The sequence below is a fragment of the Chiroxiphia lanceolata genome, chromosome 2, assembly GCF_009829145.1.
Source record: "Chiroxiphia lanceolata isolate bChiLan1 chromosome 2, bChiLan1.pri, whole genome shotgun sequence".
In the NCBI taxonomy this organism is placed as follows: domain Eukaryota; kingdom Metazoa; phylum Chordata; class Aves; order Passeriformes; family Pipridae; genus Chiroxiphia; species Chiroxiphia lanceolata.
In genome coordinates, this window is record NC_045638.1 from 68,994,100 (window position 1) to 69,018,924 (window position 24,825).

At 34.8% G+C, this 24,825-nt stretch overlaps 1 protein-coding gene across 4 annotated transcripts in view; it reads right to left on the bottom strand.

The window, feature by feature from the left end:
• Nucleotides 1–24,825, bottom strand: part of NBEA (neurobeachin) — a 477,681-nt gene that overhangs the window by 74,623 nt on the left and 378,233 nt on the right. For all 4 annotated transcript variants that reach the window (XM_032678783.1, XM_032678782.1, XM_032678781.1 and 1 more), the window contains 3 exons: nucleotides 21,309–21,424; nucleotides 12,550–12,662; nucleotides 2,788–2,928 (listed from right to left, as the gene is read on the bottom strand). In XM_032678783.1, coding sequence (XP_032534674.1) covers nucleotides 2,788–2,928; nucleotides 12,550–12,662; nucleotides 21,309–21,424 — 370 coding nt within the window. The remainder of the gene's footprint in view (nucleotides 1–2,787; nucleotides 2,929–12,549; nucleotides 12,663–21,308; nucleotides 21,425–24,825) is intronic.

Below are 24,825 nucleotides of genomic sequence, written 5' to 3' on the forward strand. Positions count from 1 at the left end.
TGAGAATTTGGGAGTCAAGCCCAAAGAAGAAGGGAGTGGGAGGGCTGAAGGTGTTTTTAAGATTTGGGTTTGTTTTCTCACTATCCTACTCTGATTTGATTGGTAATAATTTAAACAAATTTCTCCAAGTCAAGTCTGTTTTGCCCATGATGATAACTGGTAGGTGACCTCTCCTCGTTCTTATCTCAACCCTCAGGCTCTTGCCCAGTTGAGGAGGGGAGTAACAAGCGTCTTTGGTGGGCACCTGATGTGGAGGCAGAGCACACCCACAATACATCAGATAAAGGAAAGGAACAGAGGGAAATATGAGGCAGATTATCACAGAATTGGTTCAGAAATGTGATATTAAAAGCAATGTTTTGAAGACAACTGACAGAAAACAGATTGTATCTGTCAAAGCCAAAAAGCAAGATGATTTTTAAGGTTTTGTGGCAATTACAAAATTCTCTCTTTATATATAAACTTCAGAGTGGCTGAAACTTCCTTTCCTACTGCAAATACTGTTTACTCCAATCCTAAGGTCTAGGCAGGCAGTTTCTCCCCTTGGATCCCCATTACTCTATATTGTTTTGTTCTACTTCTATCTAGACTATCTCATTTCCAATTTACCTCTTGTCATAGTTTTTTGGTTTCTTTGCTTGCTTATTTTCACTTAATTTCTCTCTTTTTGTTTTCCCTTTTCTTTTATTCTTTGATCTACAGTCTTCTCCCATGATTTTAGATTCCACGCCTCTTACACTCCCAGTTTGTTGTCACTGCCTACCAAAAGCTCTGCTGTAACACATCTTTTCCCACGAATCTTCTCCAGTCTCTTAAAATACTGAAAACATTTTTCTGTCTGAATCTCTGCATCTCTTAATGTCACCTTTGTCTTCCTGTATTAGACTGTAATTTACCTTTTCTTACACAGTCTTCATCACAAACTTACACCAAAGCACTAGTTCAAAAAATTCACAGACATGAAATACTACTTTAACCCTCAGAAATCTGACCTAGCCTTATCTATCAGTTTCACTGGCACAATCCCTTAGGATTTTTTATCTTTCATTTTATAGCAAAAAATCTCTCTCTGAGGATCGCTATGACTTTATAATTTTTTCCTCTATACACATTTATTTTCAAATATTTATTTTGGGTTTTCATATGCAGCCTTATCCAGACTCATCATATTTTCTTTTTTCCTTTTCAAACTTTCCCCCCACCTGTCTTCCTTCACTTCTGTTTTCTACTCCCATTAGAGATTGCTTTTCTTTGTTGGTCAATCATATTTAAATAATGTTTGAAGTACTTATGCAGGTATGCCCCTGTATTTAAGTTCTCTGTTGTTTTCACCTTTCCATCTGCATCCTCTTCTCTGGAAAGCACTGGTTTTCCTTTTCTGCTTCTTATTCTCACACATATTGTTTGCTCTAACAAACATAATTTGTCAGGTCTACATTGCAAGGTCATCAAGACAGAGACCTTGTACTCTTGCTCTTTTAGGTCAGAAGAGAAAGAGCACAAGAACATCTACAGTATTACATAAACAACAGTAGTAAAAATGGCATTGCATTAACCTATACAGGAAATGAATACTCCTTGGTGTGTTGTACCTTCAGCCTGTAAGCAGACTTTCAGGTCCAAGAATTTGCTGCCTAGCAAGAGGATCTTTTTTTGAATAGCAGCCAAAATTAATAGATAAACATGCAAATAAAACTGCTGCTTTTGATATACTTTAAGGCAACAAACAAGCACATGTGTGCCATAAAATGTATTCACAGTACATGAATAATTTAGCAACATTTATAAGGAATACACTGATCACCCCACATAGGAGTGTAAACAACACTTAGTTTCCCATGGTTTAAGAAGTATATCCTGAACTCACAGGCACATGAATTCTTCCCCTCTGAGCAGAAAAAAAGGATATCTCTAATGGGACCTGAGATGAGTGAAAACTCAGATATCAAGCTTTGTATGGCTCTGTTTTGCTTTGTTGTGTGCAAAACATGCTTGGAATATATCTTAAGCAACACATTTTTATTGGTAGGGTCTACTTGAAGTTAAGTAATTACACAGTGACTCAATTTTTCTTTAATTCAGGTTTCTCTGTGGAACCTTCAGTCTAGCACGTGATAGCACGTAAACTGAATTCAGATTCATTCCATCTTTGAAGTTTGGTCCCGTTCCCTAGATCTGATTTTGATGATAAGATTTAAGCATGAGGTTTCCAACACTGACACGGCAGTTTGAATTTAGAACCCACGGTTTTACATTTCTGAAAACTGTAGACATAGTAATTCATTGAGTAACATAGTTCATTTGCATAAAATATTACTTTATGCTGCTTTAATACAAAACTGGTTCTATAATTCCCTTCTCAATTTGACAATTTAAGGTTCTTTTTACAAAAGGCTTTTCTTTAATGTTGTATGAGCCTGTCCCTAGCCAAAAATAATAAATTAATACATGAGTAGTATCAGATTTCTGTATTTTCTAGAGATATTTTTTTAGGAGGATTTAGTTTTAGATGCATTCTTCTCATTGTTTATGTCCTTATACCACCATAATTTTGTGTTTAAATTTATTTCAGATTGTTTGGGTAGGAAGGACCCTCTGATCGCTACAAATTAATATTGTGATATACAGTATATCTAGAGAATTTCTAAGTTTTTAAGGTAGGGAAGAACAACGAGATTTTGATAGAAAGGTTCTTTCATTTAAAAAAAAAAATTGAAACAGTAGTTAGTGACAGAAAAGACACTGTAGATAAAGATTTAATTACAACCAGGATCCAGAAATACTTACAATACGAACAAGCCAAGCCAATGTAGAAGTAGATGTAGAGTAGTGGGTGTTGTAATGATAAGGTGGAGTCTGATCATCTTCCCATGTCTCATACCGTTCTGCATAGAAGACTGCTCTCTTTGGGTTCAAAGCCCCAATAGGCTGCAAAGTGATAAGAGGTGAAATGTATTATCAGCTGAAGGGCAGCATATCTGATATGTCATAGGTTAATTCTGCATTAAGATTCACTACACAGGAGACTCTGCAACCAAACTTGTTCCATGCTGTAGTAACCCCTCCAGATTGCTGTAATGTTAGAATTTATTTTCAAAGACTTTGTGTACTAGAAGTCTTATGAGTTTCCTTATTTTAATTGACAAATATAAGTGATCCACATCTGCAAACTTTCAAGACCTTCTTGAAGTATATGTTGTTTCCCAATTAGTTCAGTAACGTTGTTCTGGAAATAGACTTCTAAAACTGCATTTAAAATGCATTGAGGCCAAACTAATATTTCTGTTGCTGTCATTCACCATAATCACACAGCTAATGAAAACTGACTTTTGCTCACAAAGAATACTTAGTAATGCGCAGTTCATGATGAAAAGATTTCACACAGAACTGCTGATGGTGTCTGGTGATCCTAAGCAGAAATACTTAAAAAGCATGCATAGTCCTGAGGACTGGATATACTTTCTGTCTGAACAAAGCCACGTTTTACTGAGCAAAGCAAACAAGCTTTGTACTTGAAAACAATAGAATTTGGAAATCATTCTCAAATTCTAAGTCCATTCTGAGCAAACTTAACAGACAATCTATACAAATTAGGTAAAAAACAAAATATATGTAAGGCAGGAGTAGGAACTGTAGGTTTTGGTGTGGCTACTTTGGGAATACATGCATTTTATGATTTTGTAACCCACTTTATCTCAGAAGTTTTTGCAAAATATACTTGTTATTAAGTGATACAAAAGTTACTTGTATAAAGAAAATACAGATTTAAGCTTTTGAAGTAAAATTAATTAAACACACAGAGTTTACTACTTAGAAGAGAGCACACTTCCGCACCAAATAATTGTATAAACTTACTATAGTTTTTAGTGATTACTTGATTTGAAATAATCAAAAGTTTAATTAGAATTGATATTATTAAGGGTATTAAAACTTGAAAAAAACCATATACACAAGGACTTTGACCCTTTTCAAAATGCTAACAGGTATTCTTGCATTTTATTCCACCACATAATTTTTCTGGTGAATTAAAATCCAAAGTAATTTGGAATGGAAATATCGGTACAAGGTCAAATAAGTGTGTTTCACTACATTACATATGTAAGTAAAAAATTGTAAAGCTACAAGTATTTTATTTTTTCAGCATTACAATGTTTTTTGAGATGGCTGTTAAAAAGGCTGACATAGAACATGACAGTTCTGATTTCTGATTTAACAGTTTAGATCCTGTTTTTAAATAGTAGTGTGGTGAACACTTACATTTTAAAACATTGTGATTTCAGAATTTTTCACTTTAAACAGATGCTTAATACTTTGCTGTGTCATGGAGATGCTAATGTGTTTCTCAAATGTGTAAAATGCATGAGTAATCCCAAAGGATCAGTGTTATCTGGTGCAGATTGCACTGTGAGACCTCACAAAACTGTTGAAAAAGAATTATGAGCCATTCCCTAGCACTTTCCAGGCTTGTTTCCCAACTACTGGAAATAGAAAAAAAAAAAATATTTGCATTTTTGTTGTACTTGTTTTTGTTACACTTCCTGCCACTGTCAGGAAACCCACTGGCATTATTATAGCCTTTAAGTTGCCACTATACTGAAATGATTGTTCAACAACTTCCTTGAAAGACTGACTTATTAAAAGACATTGTTTTCCTATTACACTGACAAACTGTGTAGACCTACGAACACTTTGCTAAATTATATGAGGACTCTGGGTTGCTTTGGGGACTGGATGGAACCTGCTGACACCACCCTCATTAAGGTACTGTGCATCCACTTCTCTGGCAGAACAAATTCCAGTCCCAACTGCATATTTCAAGAGCTAAAGCAGTAATTCACACCCTAGTCTGTTAAAAGGAAATGTTCACCCCCTCTGAGACGGAAACACCAAATAGCAGATAAATTGGCAAGATTGTATTTTGCAATGGAGAAACACTCTGAGAATATTTTTACCTCCACTATGAAGGTGCATCTTACCCTGTGCTGCAGTGAATTTTGAGGCTACAGAAGACAGAGAAATCATCTGTCACAATATTATTGTACATATATGTTTGAAAGTGCAGTAGAAAACGAATACGGCAATTAATGCAAGATTGAAAATATGGAACACTCCTGGCCTTTCAAAATATATTTGATGCTGATTAGAAGTCTTTCATCAAACAAGCTATGTGTTTTCATTATTCATTGTAAATTGACTATAGTAACAAGACCTGTGAGGCACAATTGATGCTCAAAAAATAATTACAAGGTATTTTATTTTATAGACTAGCAACATCTTAATGATGCTTTAAACTATATCTTTAAATAACTTTTTTTAAAAAATATATATATATTTGTATTTATTTAAAAAGGTGCTTCCTTTCAAAAATTTGACAATGATTTTCAAAGTCACATAAAATATTAATGCAAACAGCATTTTGTTTTCTAGGTTTTCAATGAGAAGTGTTATATTAATTTAAAAGTTAAAAGACATAAGGATGTCTTTTTCATGTAAAAATGCCTGCATAAGTAGGTGAAATAATCTACCTTCAGAAGATAGACACATGTTCAATTGTATTAAATGATAAACCTGAAAAGCTGTATTCTTCATCATCATCAATATTCTTTTCAGTTAGAATATATTTTTTCTTTAAATTACTTTATGATTCATTTGAAAAAAAATTCTGAAATGCAGAAAACATCTGCTGAATAAAATGTAGACTTTAAGTGAAATACCAATGAGAGTTCTTGCATTGTACTGAAATTTTCATGGGAAAATCTCTGGGAAGAATCTTTTTTTTGGGATTACCCTTCCTTGCCCCCAGAGTGGAAGGAAAAGAAAAAAAATAGAAAGAAAATAAAAGAAAAAAGAAAGAAAAGAAAAGAAAAAAGAAAGAAGAGAAGAGAAAAGAGAAGAGAAGAGAAGAGAAGAGAAGAGAAGAGAAGAGAAGAGAAGAGAAGAGAAGAGAAGAGAAGAGAAGAGAAGAGAAGAGAAGAGAAGAGAAGAGAAGAGAAGAGAAGAGAAGAGAAGAGAAGAGAAGAGAAGAGAAGAGAAGAGAAGAGAAGAGAAGAGAAGAGAAGAGAAGAGAAGAGAAAAGAAAAGAAAAGAAAAGAAAGGAAAGGAAAAGAAAAGAAAAGAAAAGAAAAGAAAAGAAAAGAAAAGAAAAGAAAAGAAAAGAAAAGAAAAGAAAAGAAAAGAAAAGAAAAGAAAAGAAAAGAAAAGAAAAGAAAAGAAAAGAAAAGAAAAGAAAAGAAAAAAGAAGTGAGACAGAGCTTGTCTTCAGCTACTAAGTCTCACCTCACCTTCTCAGGACAGATCCTGGATTGGATGAACTAGTGTTCTGGCTGGTAGCCAGAGATACAGATTAATTTCTCTCATTCCACGAAGTTTTATAGCATTCATGAGGAGATTCCTCAGGTATGACTATAGCTTGCAATACAAAGGTGTGCTGGAAGTTCCTCAGCTAGTTCTAGAGGGGTTAGCATCAAAACATGGCCCCATTTATCAAGATGACAACTGGAATCCCAGAAGCAGTGCAACTGTCTCAATGCAGCACTGCATGGGGATGAAAGCTGAGAGCTGCCCATGCTCACATGACTCTACAGCTTCTAGTTCAGCATTACATCAGTTATCTCTGGCCTGTGGTGAAGTAATACAAGGAACAGCTGATCTGCCTTTTCTCTACAGTCATGGAGACCCTGAAGTGAACCATTTCTCTGCACATTAATAGAAAATGATAATGGAAAATGCTCAAATATCTAAAACAGCAGGGAGCAAATTCAGCAAGGTCTGCCCTGGCTTCCTCAGCATTATCTTAATGTCCAAGTGGTAAAATGCTGTTACCCAAAGTAATGGTGACAGTTCATCCCTCAGTGGATTTTCCGTAAAGATTTTAAATCTCAGTTGTACAAACTAGCAACTAAACCAGTTTTACTCTGACAAGGTATGTGTCCTGCTAGACGACAAGTTCTACAGTAATGGTAGTCTCTCTCATTTCCTGTGAAATGTGTAGGGTTTATAGAGTTTTGGTCACTTTTCCACAGCTTTACTATGCCTTTCTCAGCCCAGAAAGTCAACTGCCTTGCTTTTAATCTAATACTATGGCTATAAAATGAAGATAAATTTTGTTTATGGATCAATCCCTATATCTTCATATAATGGAAGAAAATAATTTTATTTCCATTTCATTGAGATTCTGCTGCTGCATGCACTGATTAAAATGACCTGCACAAACAATACAAAGGCAAAGCTCCATCTATATACTGTGTCTCAGTCCATATCTTAACCATAAGACGGATACAGAAACTGAATTTGAGTCAAATAAATTGTTCCAAACATTAAATAAAAAATTCTTTCCATAATGTTTCATAAAATGTTTTTTCAAAACACACCATTTGCCTTTTTATTACAAAACTCCCTCTGTAAGGACTTAATATCAAATAGTACTAACTTTCCATAAAATAGTTTTATAGGATATTCTTTACTTCAAACGGATAAAACAACTCACTCTGTGACAATGCTTCTTCATCCACTTCACTTCTGATGTACTAAAATTTTCTGTTTGAGTTTATTTTAGATTTCTTTCTTCCATTCAAAACTAAAGTAAGTATTTACTTTAACATTAAAAACACACTACTATTCATGTAATTCTTTTTTTACCTGGCTAATCTCTTTAGACATCTGGCTTTTGACCAAGAGTATTGTCAATACATCTAGTGTTTATATCCACTGCACATGTTATGTAAGCTCATGTAATATTTACTGCTTTGCCAGCTATCTTCATAGAACTACATTCTTTCATGAAAGCAGAACTGAACGTAGCATCCTGTTTATCTAGCCACTGAAATAGTCTGCTTATCTTGACTCTAATTCATGCAGCAGCTACTTTATCTGTTTATCTTTTTTTTTTTTCTGTAACGTACTGCACAAAATTTTAAGTGACTATAAAAGAATTATTGAGCATGGCTTTATTTGGCTCTGGCTGAAAACTGACTGAGCTTTACCTGACTGCTTGCTTTTTTATTAAAAAACATCCACTGAACAACAACCTATAAGTAGGACATATTAGGACGGTACTTTAAACTTAAAAATAAATTGTAATTTCATCCAAATTTATAAACAGCTTTTCTTCAGTGTACTGATATTAAGAGCAGATATCAATAATATCAGAGTTCTTGCAGATTCAAACTACTGAAGTTTCACACAGTAAATGAACTTTTTATTTAAGAAAATTGTGTTCAATTGTGTGGCTTAAAGTAAAAGAGAATTAAACTAGTTTTTCTTTTGATGTATGAGGTAAAGATAGAAGTTTAAGTTACAGAAGCCAATTTCATTTTTCCAGCAAGTGGCTCTTAATAAGCCCATAAACTCCATTCCACAGCATATACATTTTTGGAAGTATTAAGTGTGGTTGCCTTGAAATATTCACACTTGAATGTGTTCATTTGCATTATTACATTTAGAAGCCTTGGGGCTTTATCACTTCCTTTTCTTGAAATGGCACAGTAATAAGGAAAAGTGGTTATGCTTATCACCACCCATCAGTCAAACGCCTTCTATATTAACAAAACATAATTCTTTCCACTCTCTGAATGGGCGTGTGATGTTTCATACACATGTCAATATTAGTATTACTTTGCCTGGTGAAGAAATCATTTTATTTAACAGGATGTATGACTGGAAGTAAATGAGGAGAAATTCCCGTTTACACTTTAATGAGCAGGGACAATGCAGCATGTCAAAACCACGCGTTCACTATAATTTAGGAGGACAAGTAATACAACTTTATACAAAAAAACCCATACCACATTTTAAGTGTGTTGAACTACACAAAAAATCAGTGTACTGTAAGGGCTGCATACATATTTCCTGGACTAATGATTGATATCCTAGGTATTCTTCCAAAGGAAATCTCAACAAAGAAGAAAATAAGCAGATCACCTGGTGGTTTGATAGTGAAAAGATAAGCTATGTATCTATGACAGTCTCTTTCATTAGCTTTTGATCCTGTCAAACAATAAATATAACCTTTAGCCTAGTGTATGTAATGAATAAAACTTGAACCTACACTGTCTAATCAAATGAAGGTCCAATATATTTCACTGCTATGGCATTTTCCATGGCCATGGACCCTGGTTTTAAATCTAAAACTATGTAAAACAAAAAAAAAAAGGCTTGATAAAGGAATTTTCAAACACTTCAAAGAAAAAGGCAGAGGAATTTTTAGACTAATATTTAAAAGTAATTTTTCTGAGAGAACAAGCAACATCTAGATGTAAAAATACCACAGTAAGGAGCACTACATTAAACCAGAATAAAATGGCATGGAAGGAAAGGACAAGTTACATGTTCAAGATGGCTTTGCAGAAATGTAAATATTTAAGTTTGAGCTAAATGAAAAAAGGCATATGTTTTACTCTGTTACTGAGATCGTATGCAAGCCAAACACATCTAATTTCATCTCCAAGAAACATATAAATTTCATTTGACTTGTATGGTCACTTATGAGTTGTGATATCCCAAAGGTAGTGTGTCATATTTTATAGAGAAAGCCTAGGAATCAAAGATTAAAAAAATTTAAAAGCATTACTGTCAATTATCAGAACTGACATTGGAGCTTTGTATGAAATTTGAGCAATAATACACAAAATAATTATTTTTAGAAGTTAGATTTAGCACCTACATTTAACTACAAAAAGTACTTTAAACCAAGGAAACAAAGGATGACAAGTGATTTCTCTTTTAATTCAATTCCTTTTGTGGGCTTCTACCACATATGCAATAGTGTTAGAATTCTAAATAATTTCAGAAGATGGTTTGAGGAGAATTAATTACTAGAAATCAACAACTGAGGCTTTGTGAAACAAAGAAGGGCAAATTTGCAGGAAGACAGGAGGTCAGGAACTGACAACAGAGATTTTATCCATCAACAGTTTAGCTGGAGGTTTGGATTTGCCATCAAACCTGCAGAAACATTTCTCTATTGCAGGGTAAAATCCGACAGAAGGAAGTGGCTCCTCATGGAAAGGATGCTGTGTGTGCCTACCCCCAAGGTCTGGCTGAGGCTTGATAGCACACCCTGGTTCAATAATGTGAACAATAAATCACTAACTCTTGCATTTAAGCACCAGGCTACTCAGGATTCACCTCCCTAACAACGAAAGAAAGGGCTCACTTACAGTTACAGGACAATATTGAAAATTAAAACAGAATTGCCAGGGAAATACTTCAGATATGTTCTGATTTTGAATATTTTTACTGATAATGCAAAAATTGAAACAGGACGCAAGTAATGCACAACAGCCCAAGTGGACAAAGTAAGGTATTTCATACTAATTGGTCACTGCATTTTAAAGTAAATCATTGATCTATTTTTCCTTTTAAAACTATGGTGAAATGAAATCTATCAGGTGTTACTATAATGAATACTAGAAAAAATAGACAATTACAATCCCTTTATCTTGAGGGATTCCACAACACTTTAGAGATTTCACATGGGTTTTCTCACACATCCAGGGGATAAATGCAGCACAAATATTCCCAGAAATGAAAGAATATTTCCCTATACTAGTTCTGTGCAGGATTGTTTCAGTGGTCAAAAACCTATCTTTTTCAGAGGAAACCACTGCTAACTTTTGGTAAGAGAATGCAGTTATCAAATTGGGCAAGGAAAGAGGCACATTGCATGGATTCTTGATGAAAAGTAAATAGCCATGGATTCGATTTTACATTTCCTTTCAAGGACAGCACTAATGAAAGTGCAGTGATACTTAATAAGCTATACAAGCACTAATTCCATAATGAGTCTTTACTAACTCATGAGGAAAATCTATTTATTCAGCTATCACACTTCCTGTTGCAATTATATACAATAGTAGACTGCCACAAAAATTTGGATTCAACCAAAACTAAGCACCTAGTGAAGCACTTATGAGACACTGTCTAATCTTGTTGCACTTCACCACACGCAGTGCTATTAATACTTGCAAGTGAGTTTGAGAGATTTTGAAAAGTGCAAGGTTTATCACTCTGAACAACTCTGAACCAGCAATACTTTTATACATGCTAGGGAACAAGCCAGTGTAAAATAATCACAGGTGTTTATTTAAGTCATGTCTGTGGATCTTTTACTGTTCTTGGCACAGATTACAATAGTGTTACAGAATTGAAACACACATTTGTGAAACATACCTAATATAGTGAAAGGTCAGAACTTTTACAAAACCTAAGGAAATTATCAGCCTATTTGTTTCTATCTGAGGCATCCTGTGCATGTAGTGTAAATTCTGGGTTTATTTACTTATTTATTTATTTATTTATTTGTCTAAGAAAAGAGGGAGAAAAAACTTAGGTGTCTTTATCTGCTATTATTCATTCAAGTCCTACTCAAATTATTTCGGATGTCTCACAAAGCAGGCTTCTAAGAATAGTTACAATACATGTGGAGGTACTGCAAGCATTCTCTTTCTGACAGGGATGAGACTGTGACATATCCAGGACAGGATGTCATCATTGCTCCCCAGGATGTGTGCTTTAAGGGAGAGGTGGAAAGAAATCCAGACTTAAAGCAGAAGCCCCAGAAACATTAATGACTGACCAGTAGCAGAAGGGAAAGCATGGGCTGCAGCACAGGACTGCAGAACAGGCCTTGGGGGTCATTTTCTTGTCTCCAGTCTCACTCCTTAAGTCAGTGACTCACAGCTTCCTGTGGTTTTGAGCCTCACTCAACTTGTACAAGGAACTTCTCCCTCCTGGCTGAGGAGCTGTGGCAAGAATGTAAAAAAGCTGCCGCACTCAAAAACCAGAAACCTCACACTGGGGATTTTGAAGGACTGCCCACCTTCACTGGTAAGACAGTGCATACACTTAGTTGATAGGAACCAGGAATGATACTTCTCACAACTTAGTTTTAAGCCCTGGTTTTTGTCTTTATTTTAGCTGGCCATAAGTAGAGCCCCTCTATAGGTTTCTGCTATGCTTGGCCAGGACAGACCTTCTCTCCAGTCTGTTGACACAACCAGAGTACTGAAGTGAGGTATAGACAACAATGTGATACTACTAGAGAAACAAATGCTAGGGACTTTATCATTATAAAACACTAAAATCTGGTTGGAGGGAAAAAGCCCAACAAATAAAAACAGGGACCAGATACTCCAGGATCTAAAATACAAAATACTTGTTTACTAAATAATTATTAAACCAAAAGGAAGTGCTGCTATTATATTAGTATTCTAGTCACTGCAAAATAAAGTGAAATATTAGTTTAAGCTTTTTATTTCCAAAGGATTAGCTTTTAGAAACTAGAGGAGATAATTAGTGAGATCGAATGGTCTGATGCAATCACATTCCATAAATCAGAAGGTATGGAGGAGTACCTGGATTTGGAACCAGTAAAGTCAGGGACATGGAAGTACCATATTGCAGAGATTCACTACAAAATCATTCTAAAATGGAAAAGTCTATTTCAGACTTTCATGAGTTTAAGACCTTACGCAACCAGACTATAAACATAGAACAAAATCTCTTCCTAAAAGGACTGGCTGACTGCTCTTTGACAAAATTGAAACATACCTTTGAAAGATCTCTGAAGTTGCCTGGAAGGGTCAGGTCTAACTCTTCTGATTCATAGTTTGTTAAAACCCAAGGAAATACAGGGTATTGGTTCAGATCATTGTATGTTCGTCCTATTAAAAAGAAAGTTTTAAGAATTAGGAAACAGCGTCCACTTCTCCAGCTGGAAAACAATCTAGCGGTTACATTTGTTGCATCACATGTTCCCAGTTCCCACCACTTGACAGAATCAGGTATAAATCTTCCAGACAAAAGCAGCCATTTAGATGTACTTATGCTGAATCAGAAGTCAACACAGAAATCAACATAATACAAAGAGCACAGTGTCTTTCAAGATCAGCTAAAACACACCATATGCCAATAAATGTTTCCTTTTTATATGTCCATTAAGATATTTTTATAGCATGACTGTAGAAATTTAAAAGAACTAGACTATTTTTCTAGCAACTTTATGCAGTATCATAGCTGGCAAAGATTAAATGAGACTCCAAACAGCAAGGGACTAAATTTGAGGTTTGCAAATCTAGGTCTATCCTAGATAGTCCATATTAACCCATTATTCCCTGTGGCTCTTCTTCACTGAAGAAGGGGTGAGATTCCACTGCAACTGTGGAATCAAAGTAGTGAAAGCCATGTTTGCTTTAACACTATTTTGTAATCACTTTGAAAATAAAAAATATTTCTCCTCCCTAAAAGACAGAGCTGACTGTCCCAGGCCACTCTCTTCAATCATGAAATAAGCCTTGCTATCATCCCAGCAGCTCGAATGTGCAAAAACCACCTTTATATACCATTTCAAAGAACAACCTGCAACTGCAATAAACTGAAAAATGTGAATTTGTCACTAAGAAAAATGTGTTGGGAAATGCAGCTATTTCTGTGCTCTCTGGTATTTAGTAGACTCTAACATTTTACTGATAAGACAAATGAAATTTCTTAGTACAGAACCATCCACCCTATGAAAATGGTGAGAACCACACAATATGCAACATGAGTCTTAAAAAGCAAAATCCGGTCATAAATATATATGTGTGCGTGTGTGTGTGTGTGTGTGTCTGTTTATGTAATATAATTAGCAGACTGAAATAATCCAGGTTAACAATTCCCAGTCCTGTAGCAGATTTACAGCCCTGTTTTACTAACTGCTTCCTTGCAGATTCTGGACAGATTCCTGGGGTACAAAACCCAGCACAGGAAAACACAGGCTTTCTTGTTCTGAGTTGCAGTTGCAATTCTCCACAAAAATCATTTCTGCTTTAATGAAATGTGAAACTTTCACTGCTCTACAAACCCCTTATTTTTTCAATAGAAGTTGCTGAACAAAAAGCATGTTTCTATTTTGTACATAGTTTCACTGAATACAGAAAAAGTGCATATTGTTAATAACTATGTGTCCTCATTTTTACACTTTGAACACATACATGTTCACAAGAACATAAAAAAAATGAGATGCAAATACAACTTTGATACAAATGCAGTGCCAGCACTGTGCACTACACACACAAAGATGATAGAAACAAAACCACTTCTTTAATAACAACAATGAATGAATGAATGAATGCAAAATGACTCTTAGAACAGGAATGTATCAAACAACTAAATCAAGAAATATACCAGATTTTATCCATATAAAGGTGGAAAAGGAAAGGTATTCTCTGGTAGAAAATTAATTCTTTTAGATTTTTGGGAGAGGGCTCTATATGTCTTGAAGAAAGACAACTCTGCCTCATTTTCCACATACATCAAGTCAGAATATTATTTTCCTCTTTGGCAAGGGTTTAATTACAAATGTCTTGTAAAGTTTCTTGAGATTATCAAAGTTAGAGTTCTATAAAATATGGCCTCTATAAAACTATAGCTTCATACAATAAGAGTTTTTCTCACCATCAGAATTTTTAATTAACAGAGGAGTGTGCAAAAGCTTCCACAATAGAAAGACATTTGTGTTTATGTAGACAGCAGACTAAAAGAAATTCGAGATCTAGGAAGAGAATGACTGAGATGACTGTAGTCTATTACAAAGCATAAGCAAAAATAAAGATTCTTCAGAATCAAAACTTCAGTGGAAAAGAGTTCAGAGTAGCAAAGATCTTCAACTGTAACCACTTTATAGAAACATTTGAAAAGGTGAGAACATCCTTTTGCAAAATTTTGAAAGGAAATGTAGGGTTATCCAAAATTAATTTAAATTTCAAAACTGATATTTTTTTCATATTGTGATTTTATTTAGTTTTGATACTTATTTCACTTAGTTCATATCAATTTAATTTCAACATTCAACCAAAAGATTTTGACTTTCTGTTCCTATTCCATATAGGAAAATCATAAATCTGTGAATAGGTCAAGAAAAAAAGCAATCCTGAGCCTAGCTCCTGTATGAGCTCTTCTTTGTTGAGTGATTACTTATAGTACAGATACATGAAGAAATTATCATGTGACATTAGCTCCATGTCAGAACACTACAGTAACTCCTGTGTGCATTTTTTTACCCCACAATGAGAAATAATTTGAAGTGGCTTATCTCTCAGCTTAGGTAGGATAAGTGGCAAACAACAGAGCCTTTGTGATTATGTATTTGATAAATATAAGCATAGTCTTGTGAAAAAATAAACAAAATATTTTCTTCTCTCCTACTTCAATATTTATAAAACATGTTTTATTTATGAAGAGATTAACTACTAAGAATAGCTATTAATTTGTTTAATAAAAAAGTTAATGATTTATTTTTATTAATACAACCATTTTTTTCTTAATATCAACAAATAAAACGGACTCAAGAACATGAACTATAAATTAAATTGTGAGAGGACACCAAACCTACATGGTAAGTTAAGACCATACATCTATACTTATCTGAGTGGAGGACAGTGATCTAGGCCTATAATGGAATTACAAGTCCATAGTTCTAGACATACATAAATATAAGTGGTTTCACTTTATTAGGAATGCTGTCTTGATCGATTCTGGCTTCACAATTAATGATTTTCAGAATAAAATCAGCAGATGAATATACTTAGCCATCTCATCAATTGTCTGGTTCTTCCAGCAAGAGTTATTTGGTTCTTTCTTTAGCTAAATAAATATAAAACATAAAACCTGTACCACTATCAGTAGGCTCTATACCTTTTCAGAAGCTTCAGATTTCTCTCAAGTAGGTTTACAGAGATTAATATTAAAGGCTGAATATTAAATATCGCAAGCCTGTGACACTAATCTATTTGAACAATAAAAATGAGGCATAGTAAATGAGATCTCAGAAACACTGGATATGTTTCTTCATAAAAAAAAAAAAAAGAAAACACAAAAGTTTTTAATTAAACCATCCAATTTAATGTTTTTATATGGCACTTCAGTTTTGAAGGTAAAGTGAGCTAGAGACAGCTGACAAAGAAATTATAACTGCAATTCCTTGGTGAAAATGTTAATGACAGCAAAATATTGTTTAATTAGATGATTGCAGCATCTGGATTAACACTCTTTAAGAGCGATGTTCCTGTGCTTGTCTGCTTCTTCACACTTTACAGACATTTTGTCATCTCTAGGTCATTAGGAAAGAATTTTTAATGATTTTTCTAGAAGCAAGCAGTTCAAGTTACATCTAATTAGATGACAATAATAAGCCCAACACATGCAGTAGCTAAATATATACATAATTAACCAGTGAGGGCTTGTACATCACAGAGCAAAAAAGTGGAAAAAGCTAAACAGGCGAAAAAAAAGGGGGGAGGGGGAAAAAGTTCATCTGAATTTATTATCTACCTGAAGATGTCATTTTTTTCCACAAACTTTTAAAAATAATACTCTTCCCACTACAAGAAATTGCCCACAAGAATTATGGATGTAATTATTCTCCATTTCTTTTAAAAGCTGTGGCATATAGGATTTAAAAGATTTAAAATTCAAATAAATACAAATGCAATCACATATTTAATATACTACAATTTGAAAAGAAAAACTCAGCAGGAATCAGTTAAATACTGAGAAATAGACTTGAAAACTAGACTTCTAACTAAAAGAGTGAGCACTGCAACCATATTACAAAATGACTTCTTGTTCCCACTATTCTTGATCCCTTTTGCTGTGGTGGGATTACTTCTAAGTGCTCTTTTCAATAAGTAATCTTTTCAATAACCTTGTAACTGAGAATAGTAACAATTACTTGTTTCCTATATCACCCAGAGGGTTCAGCTGACACATATGCTGGTCCCATGCAGAAAGAACAATTAGCATAATCATAGCTGCTTCCAAGTCTTCAAAGCAAAAGGATCCCTGAGAAAGAAATACATAGGAGGAGGGGGAAGGTGTCCAGGAAGGCTTGTCTACACAACCAGGACAAAAACCAGGGGTAACACTGAGGCTGATTGATAAGCAGCAGAGTGCAGTGTTTACCTCTGGGAGGAAAACCCTGAGCTGTAAACATGATGAAATATGCTTGAGCCAGAAAAGAGGGCAAGAAAGAGGTGAAGAGCCTGGAAACAGAATAGGGAGGTGAGAAAATTGAAACTAGAGGGCCAGAGAAACAGGTTGAAACAAGACTTTATAGAATTTTGAAGATGGAGAGCGATTTTGAACTGAAATTGCAATGAGACATCAGGTCAACCAACTCAAGTGAAAACAATCATATATACTTGGATAGGAAATAAACTAGAAAGAGAGATCTTTGAGAGCTGAAGTAGACAGTTATTAAGTCGTGAGTATAGATCACAGCAGAAACAGTTAAACTAAAAATGAAGTGCGGAAACATTTCAGATGTTGATGTAAAGATTAAAACAAAAGTCATAGAAAGATGGATTTTTTCCAAAGGGACACTTTAGTATTTCAAACATGAAGAACATATAGGATAGCCAGGAGCCATTCTTGTCAGGATAAACATACCAGCGAAACAGGGAGAGATCTAAGAAGAGATTCATATATTTATTTCAGTGGTTCTGTTGTTCAGAGTCCAACCAGTCTATGTAATTAACAGTATTAACAAGCAGGCAAAAGACTTCTTGTGGGAAAGGACCCATCTGCATGATGCCACAAACGAAAGAAATGAGCTGGTGTCAGAATCCTTAGTTCTGAACGTCTACTGGTTCTTGAGTAATTTCAGAAAAGGATCACAAGAAAATGGGAGTGCTTTCATACTGTTTTGTAAGAACTAAATATTAAATAAACACCATTGTAAAAAAAAAAAAAAGAGAAACTACAAAGAATTAGCAAAAGATGCACTAAACCATGTCGTTAATGGACATCTACTAAGATGAGAAGGAAAAACAGTGAAGTGACCTTACTCATCATCTACTTACCAGCAGATAATCCACGTTTTTTTTAAGTGTCAAACCTCCATATTTCTGACTAAGCTACAGCTCAGATATGCTGAATAAGTCAGTAGGAGTTAAATGGTGACATGAATAAAAAAAATTTGATGCATATATTTCTCAATAGCTAAGAACAATAATATTGTTAGAGAATAAGATGCTGCTTAAATAAACAGTTATATTCCGAAACTAGGTCATTGCTGCCTACGTGAACAATTACTGGCAAAGAAGTTGCAATTTTTAAGAAAATATTTTTATGGAATCTCATTACAAAAGAGTATAATTAAAAATGTATTTGGAAATTGGATTTCCAAGAAGAAAAAAAAAAAAAAATACATGTCTTTACTTAGGAAAGGAGGTCACAAGCATACTCACTATTCTATCTTTGCATACAAAATAGAAATTTCTGTATTTTCTTCTGACTGCCGAGGGTCCTGTGTACAGTGCATGTAAGAACTTGTGCCTGTTTAATATAGATGTACATAGACAGTTATCAAAACAGTGTATATAACTCTTATCAAAACTTGGCAACAAGTACTAGAGGTACTTTGCTTCCAGTACTGTATTTATGGTAGTTATTAGTTTTTCTAGTGCTTCATCAGAAAACACCTCTTTCTTGTAAAGGGAATATTTTTGAGGAATGCTTTTCAGCAGAAGACTTACAGAAAATACAGGCACAGCTGTAAAAGCAGTAGTGTCATTCAGGCTGCCTGCAGTTTCCCAGATCTCAGGCTGTGGAGGTACCATGCCATGCAATAGTGGAGCAATCAGCTTGGGGATGTGAGAACTTTTAGGCTCTCTAACATATATTTACATTTTGAAGCTTTCTTCCCTATGATTGGACTTGGAACTCAGGTGCACTCCATTGTGGGTGGGTTTCTGGTTTGCCAGGAACTTTATGATGAGATTCTTTGCAATGCCCCCAAATTCTTAATGAGTTTTTGGAAGTCAGCTACCTAGATGAAGTACAGACTTCATTAGAAAAGAAAACTAGATTGATCTTCCAAAAAATAACTTGAGGGGATTTTTGCTTCTGTCAAAAAGTTAGACAACTTTGGGGTTTGTTCCAAACTGCAATAAAAAGTTTATTGTCATGTCTAGAATTGCTTTTGGGTTTCAGTCAGTTTGGTGTGTGCCATTTGCAGGGAGTTCAGCTATCGAGGATAAATTTGATTATAATTAAAAAAAAAATCATGTACCGCTGAAAGATTTTATAAGATGGTAGGTAATGCTGTGAAATGAGCAATAGAGTTTATACAGTTAACTATGAGATTATACGAACCTATGAGATTTACCAGTATAAGACTAATACACATAAATTTGCTAGAAATTAAATGCTTTGAGTCAGAGAGAGACACTCCAAAGGTAGTGATGACCAATCTACTTTTCCAAATACAACACAAACTCATGAATACACAGCAAAAATAACAAATAGTCAGTAATCCTTCAAACTTCGGCCATAGCAGGTGGTACCTAGAATGGTAATGTTAAGCCATCCTGTTGTAAGGCAGATGAATGCTACCAGATGACTTAAGAGAAACTTGTCTTGTACAACCACCCAAAGTGTTTGGCTATAAAACATGCCCAGCAGTATTAGTATTAAACAAAAGGTCAAAAAACATTTCTTTTGGGACCTCTGAGATACTCTGAAGGAATCTCTCCAGGCTGAATTTTGTTTACTGATGAATACTTTAGTGTGTCACTGCAATTCCTAATTGACTTCAGACATAATGGTGTCTTCTAGGTTTGGATGCTTTGGTGATGTACCTAAAAGTAAATGACCTTGGAATTTTAAACTGATTAAAAACGAAAAATAATTTATAAAAAAATTGGCTCAGCTCTTGTGTACTCTCATTTAAAGAGTTTAGTCTCACTCCTTACGGAAGAAATGAATACATAAAAAGGAAATTACAAGCAAAGGACTTTTCTGCTGATATGGTATTGGACAAGGACTGAGGGGATCTAGGCTACCTTCCTAGCTCTCCAGAAAAATCCTCCAAGTCTGGGTGAGGCAGTCAGAGAGCCTGCAAGGCTCTGCCTGTACTTCCTCATCACCAGAAGGGCAGCTGATGTTAAAGAGCCATGAAGCAGCTGGAGACAGGCCAGTGTCCAGAATCAGGATAGCAGCATTCTCATGGCACTGTGCCAGAGGCAATAAACGCTCAGCAAGGCTCCTTCCTCCAGCAGAGAACTGCGGAACTGTAGCTATAATGCTTGGGAACCAAGCTGGTGAGCCTTCATTGGACTTCACCATATGGACTTTCCAACCCAGATGTCCAGTAGTTTCAGGGACTCCGCTTTTTGCTTCACTGCATAAGGTAAATATGCCCTCAGATTTCCAACTGTTCAGTAGTAGCACTTCTGTACCACATTGGGATAATTTGATGACACATTTATTAATATCCATAAGACTGGATGTATGGAAGATGACTACCATATATGTACAGCAGCAAAAGCCTAAAGGTTCAAAGCAAGCGAATTTGACAGCTCCTGAATTCTGCCACTGCCCTACTGGGCAGAATGCGGTGACTGTCCTCAGACTAGTCGGTGTAACGAGTGCTACTTTTAGGTTTCACACTGACATGTATCTTATATCTGGCCTGAGGATAACCTTGAGCATAAAAGTCAGGACCAAGTAAAGATGAGAGTTGTAACACTGGAGTACAAAGTGATGCCTGGTGGAATTTAATTTGGGTTTCAAATTAAAGCTCACTGAAGTGAAATGTCTGAGGAAGGCTCTCCACGGGCAGGTTTATAAGCAGCATGTGTGCTACAGGCAGGAATCATAATAGTAGACAACCTCCCGGAAATTTTTGTATATGGTCTAAAAAACATTTTTACATTTAAAATTACCATAGGAGAGAATACATAGAAAATGGAAAGGTGAAAGGAATAATATCATTGTGAATGTTTAATTAATGACAATTGCCAAAAAAACTCTTCTTTTGCCAATAACAAATGGATGTCTACAGCAGTTATTTCTCATTTTAAATACCTAATCTGATATTATACTTCAGCTCAAAGAACTAAATGAGAAAAGATGCTGTAATCTAATCATACTACAATCCAGGTGACATCTGTACTAGGCAGAATACTGTTGTTATTCTGCTGTCTAGTTGCTGTTGCAGAGAATGATGAAGTAGTGAAATTACATTTTCCCATTATTATTTCCAGACACTCTCTGGCAATGGTTTGTTGACTCTAATAAAGCTTCAGACAAAACTGTCAGCAGAGGAAATGGCAGAAGGGGAGCAAGGAACAGCCTCCACAGCAACACATGAATCTAAAGTCTCAGTGATAGGTTGTGCATTTTCTGATAAAATTTAATGTGTGTGTTTCCGAATCTATCACAAAGCTGCAGCTGAATTCTAGAGGGATAAATGTATTCTATCAAGTCACGGTGCTTAAGACTTTGACAAACAAACGTATTATGAAGGATTAAATCGTCAGAAGCCTTACCTGCTATAGTATTGAGGAACATCAAGTATTCAAAGTTAGATATCTCCCGTCTCTGCCAGCGCTGAGTCATGTTGGAGGATTTATAAAGCTGTCGGGGTGTGGCCAGAGAGATTCTCCTAGGAAATACATTTAAAGAATTATTTTTTTAAGAGTCATCTTAAATGTTAAGATGTAGGGTAACATAATTAGTGTGATTAATTTCAGATTCTCTCAGAGGCTTTTTTATGTCAAGAAGATACTATTACCTTATTTGAGAAATGGATAAAATTAAGAACTATATTTTATTTTACCACTACTACAGCATTGTAATAAATCAGAATAATATGTTGTGTTTTATTTTATTCTGAATCTGGTTAAAAGACCGGGAGTAAAAGAACTGCAGACCTCCTGGTGCCTGGCTTGTCTAGCAGGAAGAAAAGAGGAATACCAATTTCCTGTTTCAAAGGTATATATTGAGATAAGTTCATTAAGGTGAGTGAGTGATAGATTAAAGTGCCATATATTTCCATCACATGGGTTGAAGATATTTATTACACAATTTGTGCACCTCTTCTCTGGTCAGCTACCCATGATCCTTTCCTATATCCCAGTAAGCTTCAAGACTTCTTTTTATAGCCTGGTTTCTGAAAGAAACAGGGTTTACTCAGTTATCTGCTCACCTGTTCATCTATCTCTCCATAATGACTTCTGAATTGTATTTAATTCAAATTAGGAAGAGGACCAGAAGCTTTTAAGATAATTTCCACACATTTTCTAAAACTTACATGACTGGATAAGGGAGAGAGAATCAAACTACATGCCAAGGAAAAAAAAAAAGCAGAAAACTTAAGCTCTTCTGCATTCAATTTGTCAACATCACAATAACCAAATACCATACACCAAGTTCCAAATTACCTATACTGTCCCTGGTTGGTAAAATATAGGGGACTAGAGTCAGTCTAGACCAATGTATTAAAGAAAACAATCTGCAAAAAGTAGAAACAGGTTCATTGCTCTCAACTCATTTCTAGAGAAAATAGTTCTTGCCTGAAAAAAAAAGAAGGAAAATCTTTGGAAAGAGAAAATATTCATCTCCTCAGATACATTTTTTTTACAGAAATTTAGATCTTATAAGTGTATCAAAATAAGGAAAATGTTTATACCTGTTAAAAACGACAACAACAAAGAGGGTTTCCAATGTGTAGTTTGAATTTGTTGAAATTAAAGATTGTATCTAGTAGTACTTCTATAGCTTGTCAAGAGTAAATAGGGACACTCAATGCTTCAGCTTTTAGTTGCACACTAAGCACACTTTTTCTAGACTCTGAATGCTGAGTATTTTCTTAAAGTTATATGCAAATTGTCAAATTGGGCAGTGTTTACAAAAATGTGAACCATCTACTTCTAAAGATACATGTACATACTTCTATATATGCACTGAACTCTACTTCCAGAGAAATTATGAGTATTGGTATGTGATTGGCATGTACAGGCACAATTTTGTGTCTAAATTGCAAGTGGGTAGGTTGTCAATGTCTGCCATACTTCAGGTTACAAATAGGGCATACAGAAATGACCATGCAAGTGTATTTACCCAAATAGCAGGACATAGGGTCTTGCCACATTGACTAGCCTTATTTTACAGTAGACTCTAGGATACCAAAGGTAAATACACTTTACTAGTACACAGGAGGCAATACAAAATGTTTTAAAGTTATTTCTATTACACTTCTTATGAAACAAGTATCTAAAGAAATATTGGAATGTAATCACATTTTATATTGCATTTTATAGATTAACAATTAGTTTTACAGTGGAACTCTCAAAGACATATTGTTCCCAGAAAATTTTGACTAACACTACACACAAATTAGTCAACACAGAAAATAAAAATACTAAGGAAATCATTAAATTTACAAAGTATTTCTGTCACCGACTTTGTGTTCCACCCGTGACAAAATATTTATGCATCAGTACAGTTTAGTAGCTGCTTTTAGACTTTATTCACAATTTTCTAGGGAGTCTCAAAAATCTATAAACTGTCAAGTGTTGGACTTCACATTTGAATACCTGATTTGACCACACTCTACAGAAAATCAAAATATACTAGAAAACATCCTATTTACTCCATATCTAAGGTGTTTGAAAGAGTCACAGTTATTTCAGCAAAGACTGGAAAAAATTATGCACAATAAATTGGTTCCACGCCTGCTTGTTTCAGCTAACACAGGAAGACCCCCTGTTTTCTGTTTTGCTAAATCCACCCAACTTTGATCAAACTATTTTTCTATTCAATATGCCATCACCAATATGAAGACGCAGAAATGAATGTGCTTCCTTTGCTTCTAGAGAACCATGAAACATCTACTCAAAATGGAAACTGCATAAGACTCTGAAGTACAATGGAATTATCCAATTTTTCAAGTTTTAGATGTTTAAATGTGTTTAGAAAACACTTCATGCCATTTTGTTGAGGGAAGGGATGCTATATATTCCACATGTGGAGTATGACATAACTCTTCACAGTCACTTTTAATTTAATAAGCTGATATTGAATATAGTTATGGTAACTCTCAAAATACATTTTTTGCAGCAAAAAGTTCATAATTTGAATTTCTTAGCTTTAATAACTGGAGCTATGGTTTTCTCTAATGCATTAACAGCTCACAGAATTTCATTGAAGGTGCCAGCATATGTTTAGTGGTGAAGTAAGATACTGTATCTTTTACCAATTCTTTGATCTCTGTACACTTACAAAACCATCAGGTAGCTCACAGTTGGTTTCTAAACTTGGTGTTATCCTTAAAAAAAAAGGCATCAGTAAATTACACCTGAGGTGTTAAAACCCTCAAAAGTAGTCTGATAACAGCATGATAAAAATGTGGATACTACCCTATCTATGTAGAATCATATGGACCTGCAGAAGTAAGTTAAAAGGCACAGCACTGTCTGCCCAGTTGTATCATTTGTCAAAGTCATAAGGAAACTACAATCAGTGCAATGTGTTTCAGGAACACTTAAAATGCATTTATCAAGGACAGACTAATTTGATTACCAAATCAGACTGAATCCTTCAACACGTGACTGATTTTAAGGATGTAATTACTTCTTTGTAACATTAGGTACAGGCTTGAACACTTTGTTGAATCAAAGCATTAGACAGGCTGCTGGAAAAGGTAGCAAAGTGGCAAAGTGGAGACTTGCTCAGAACAGCAGGTCTGTAAGGTTTCAGGAAGACATACTGGTTCACCTGCTTCCAATACTTTGTGCCATTAGTGCATAAATATTGCTATTTTCTTCTACTTCATCTACTGCATCTTTGTTAATTGTAGGATTTCACAATGAAAACTGAAATGCACTTGAAGTCAAATGTACTACATTAAAAGTAATTTACTTCTTCAGAATCTTTTCATCACTAATACAAGTCCTTATGGTACTGTATTTAACTTTAAATGACATGTTTATCAGAGTAATATCAGAGAGGAAATATTACTTACATAAATAAAACTAAAGAAATTAAGCAAAACAACCAGAAAGA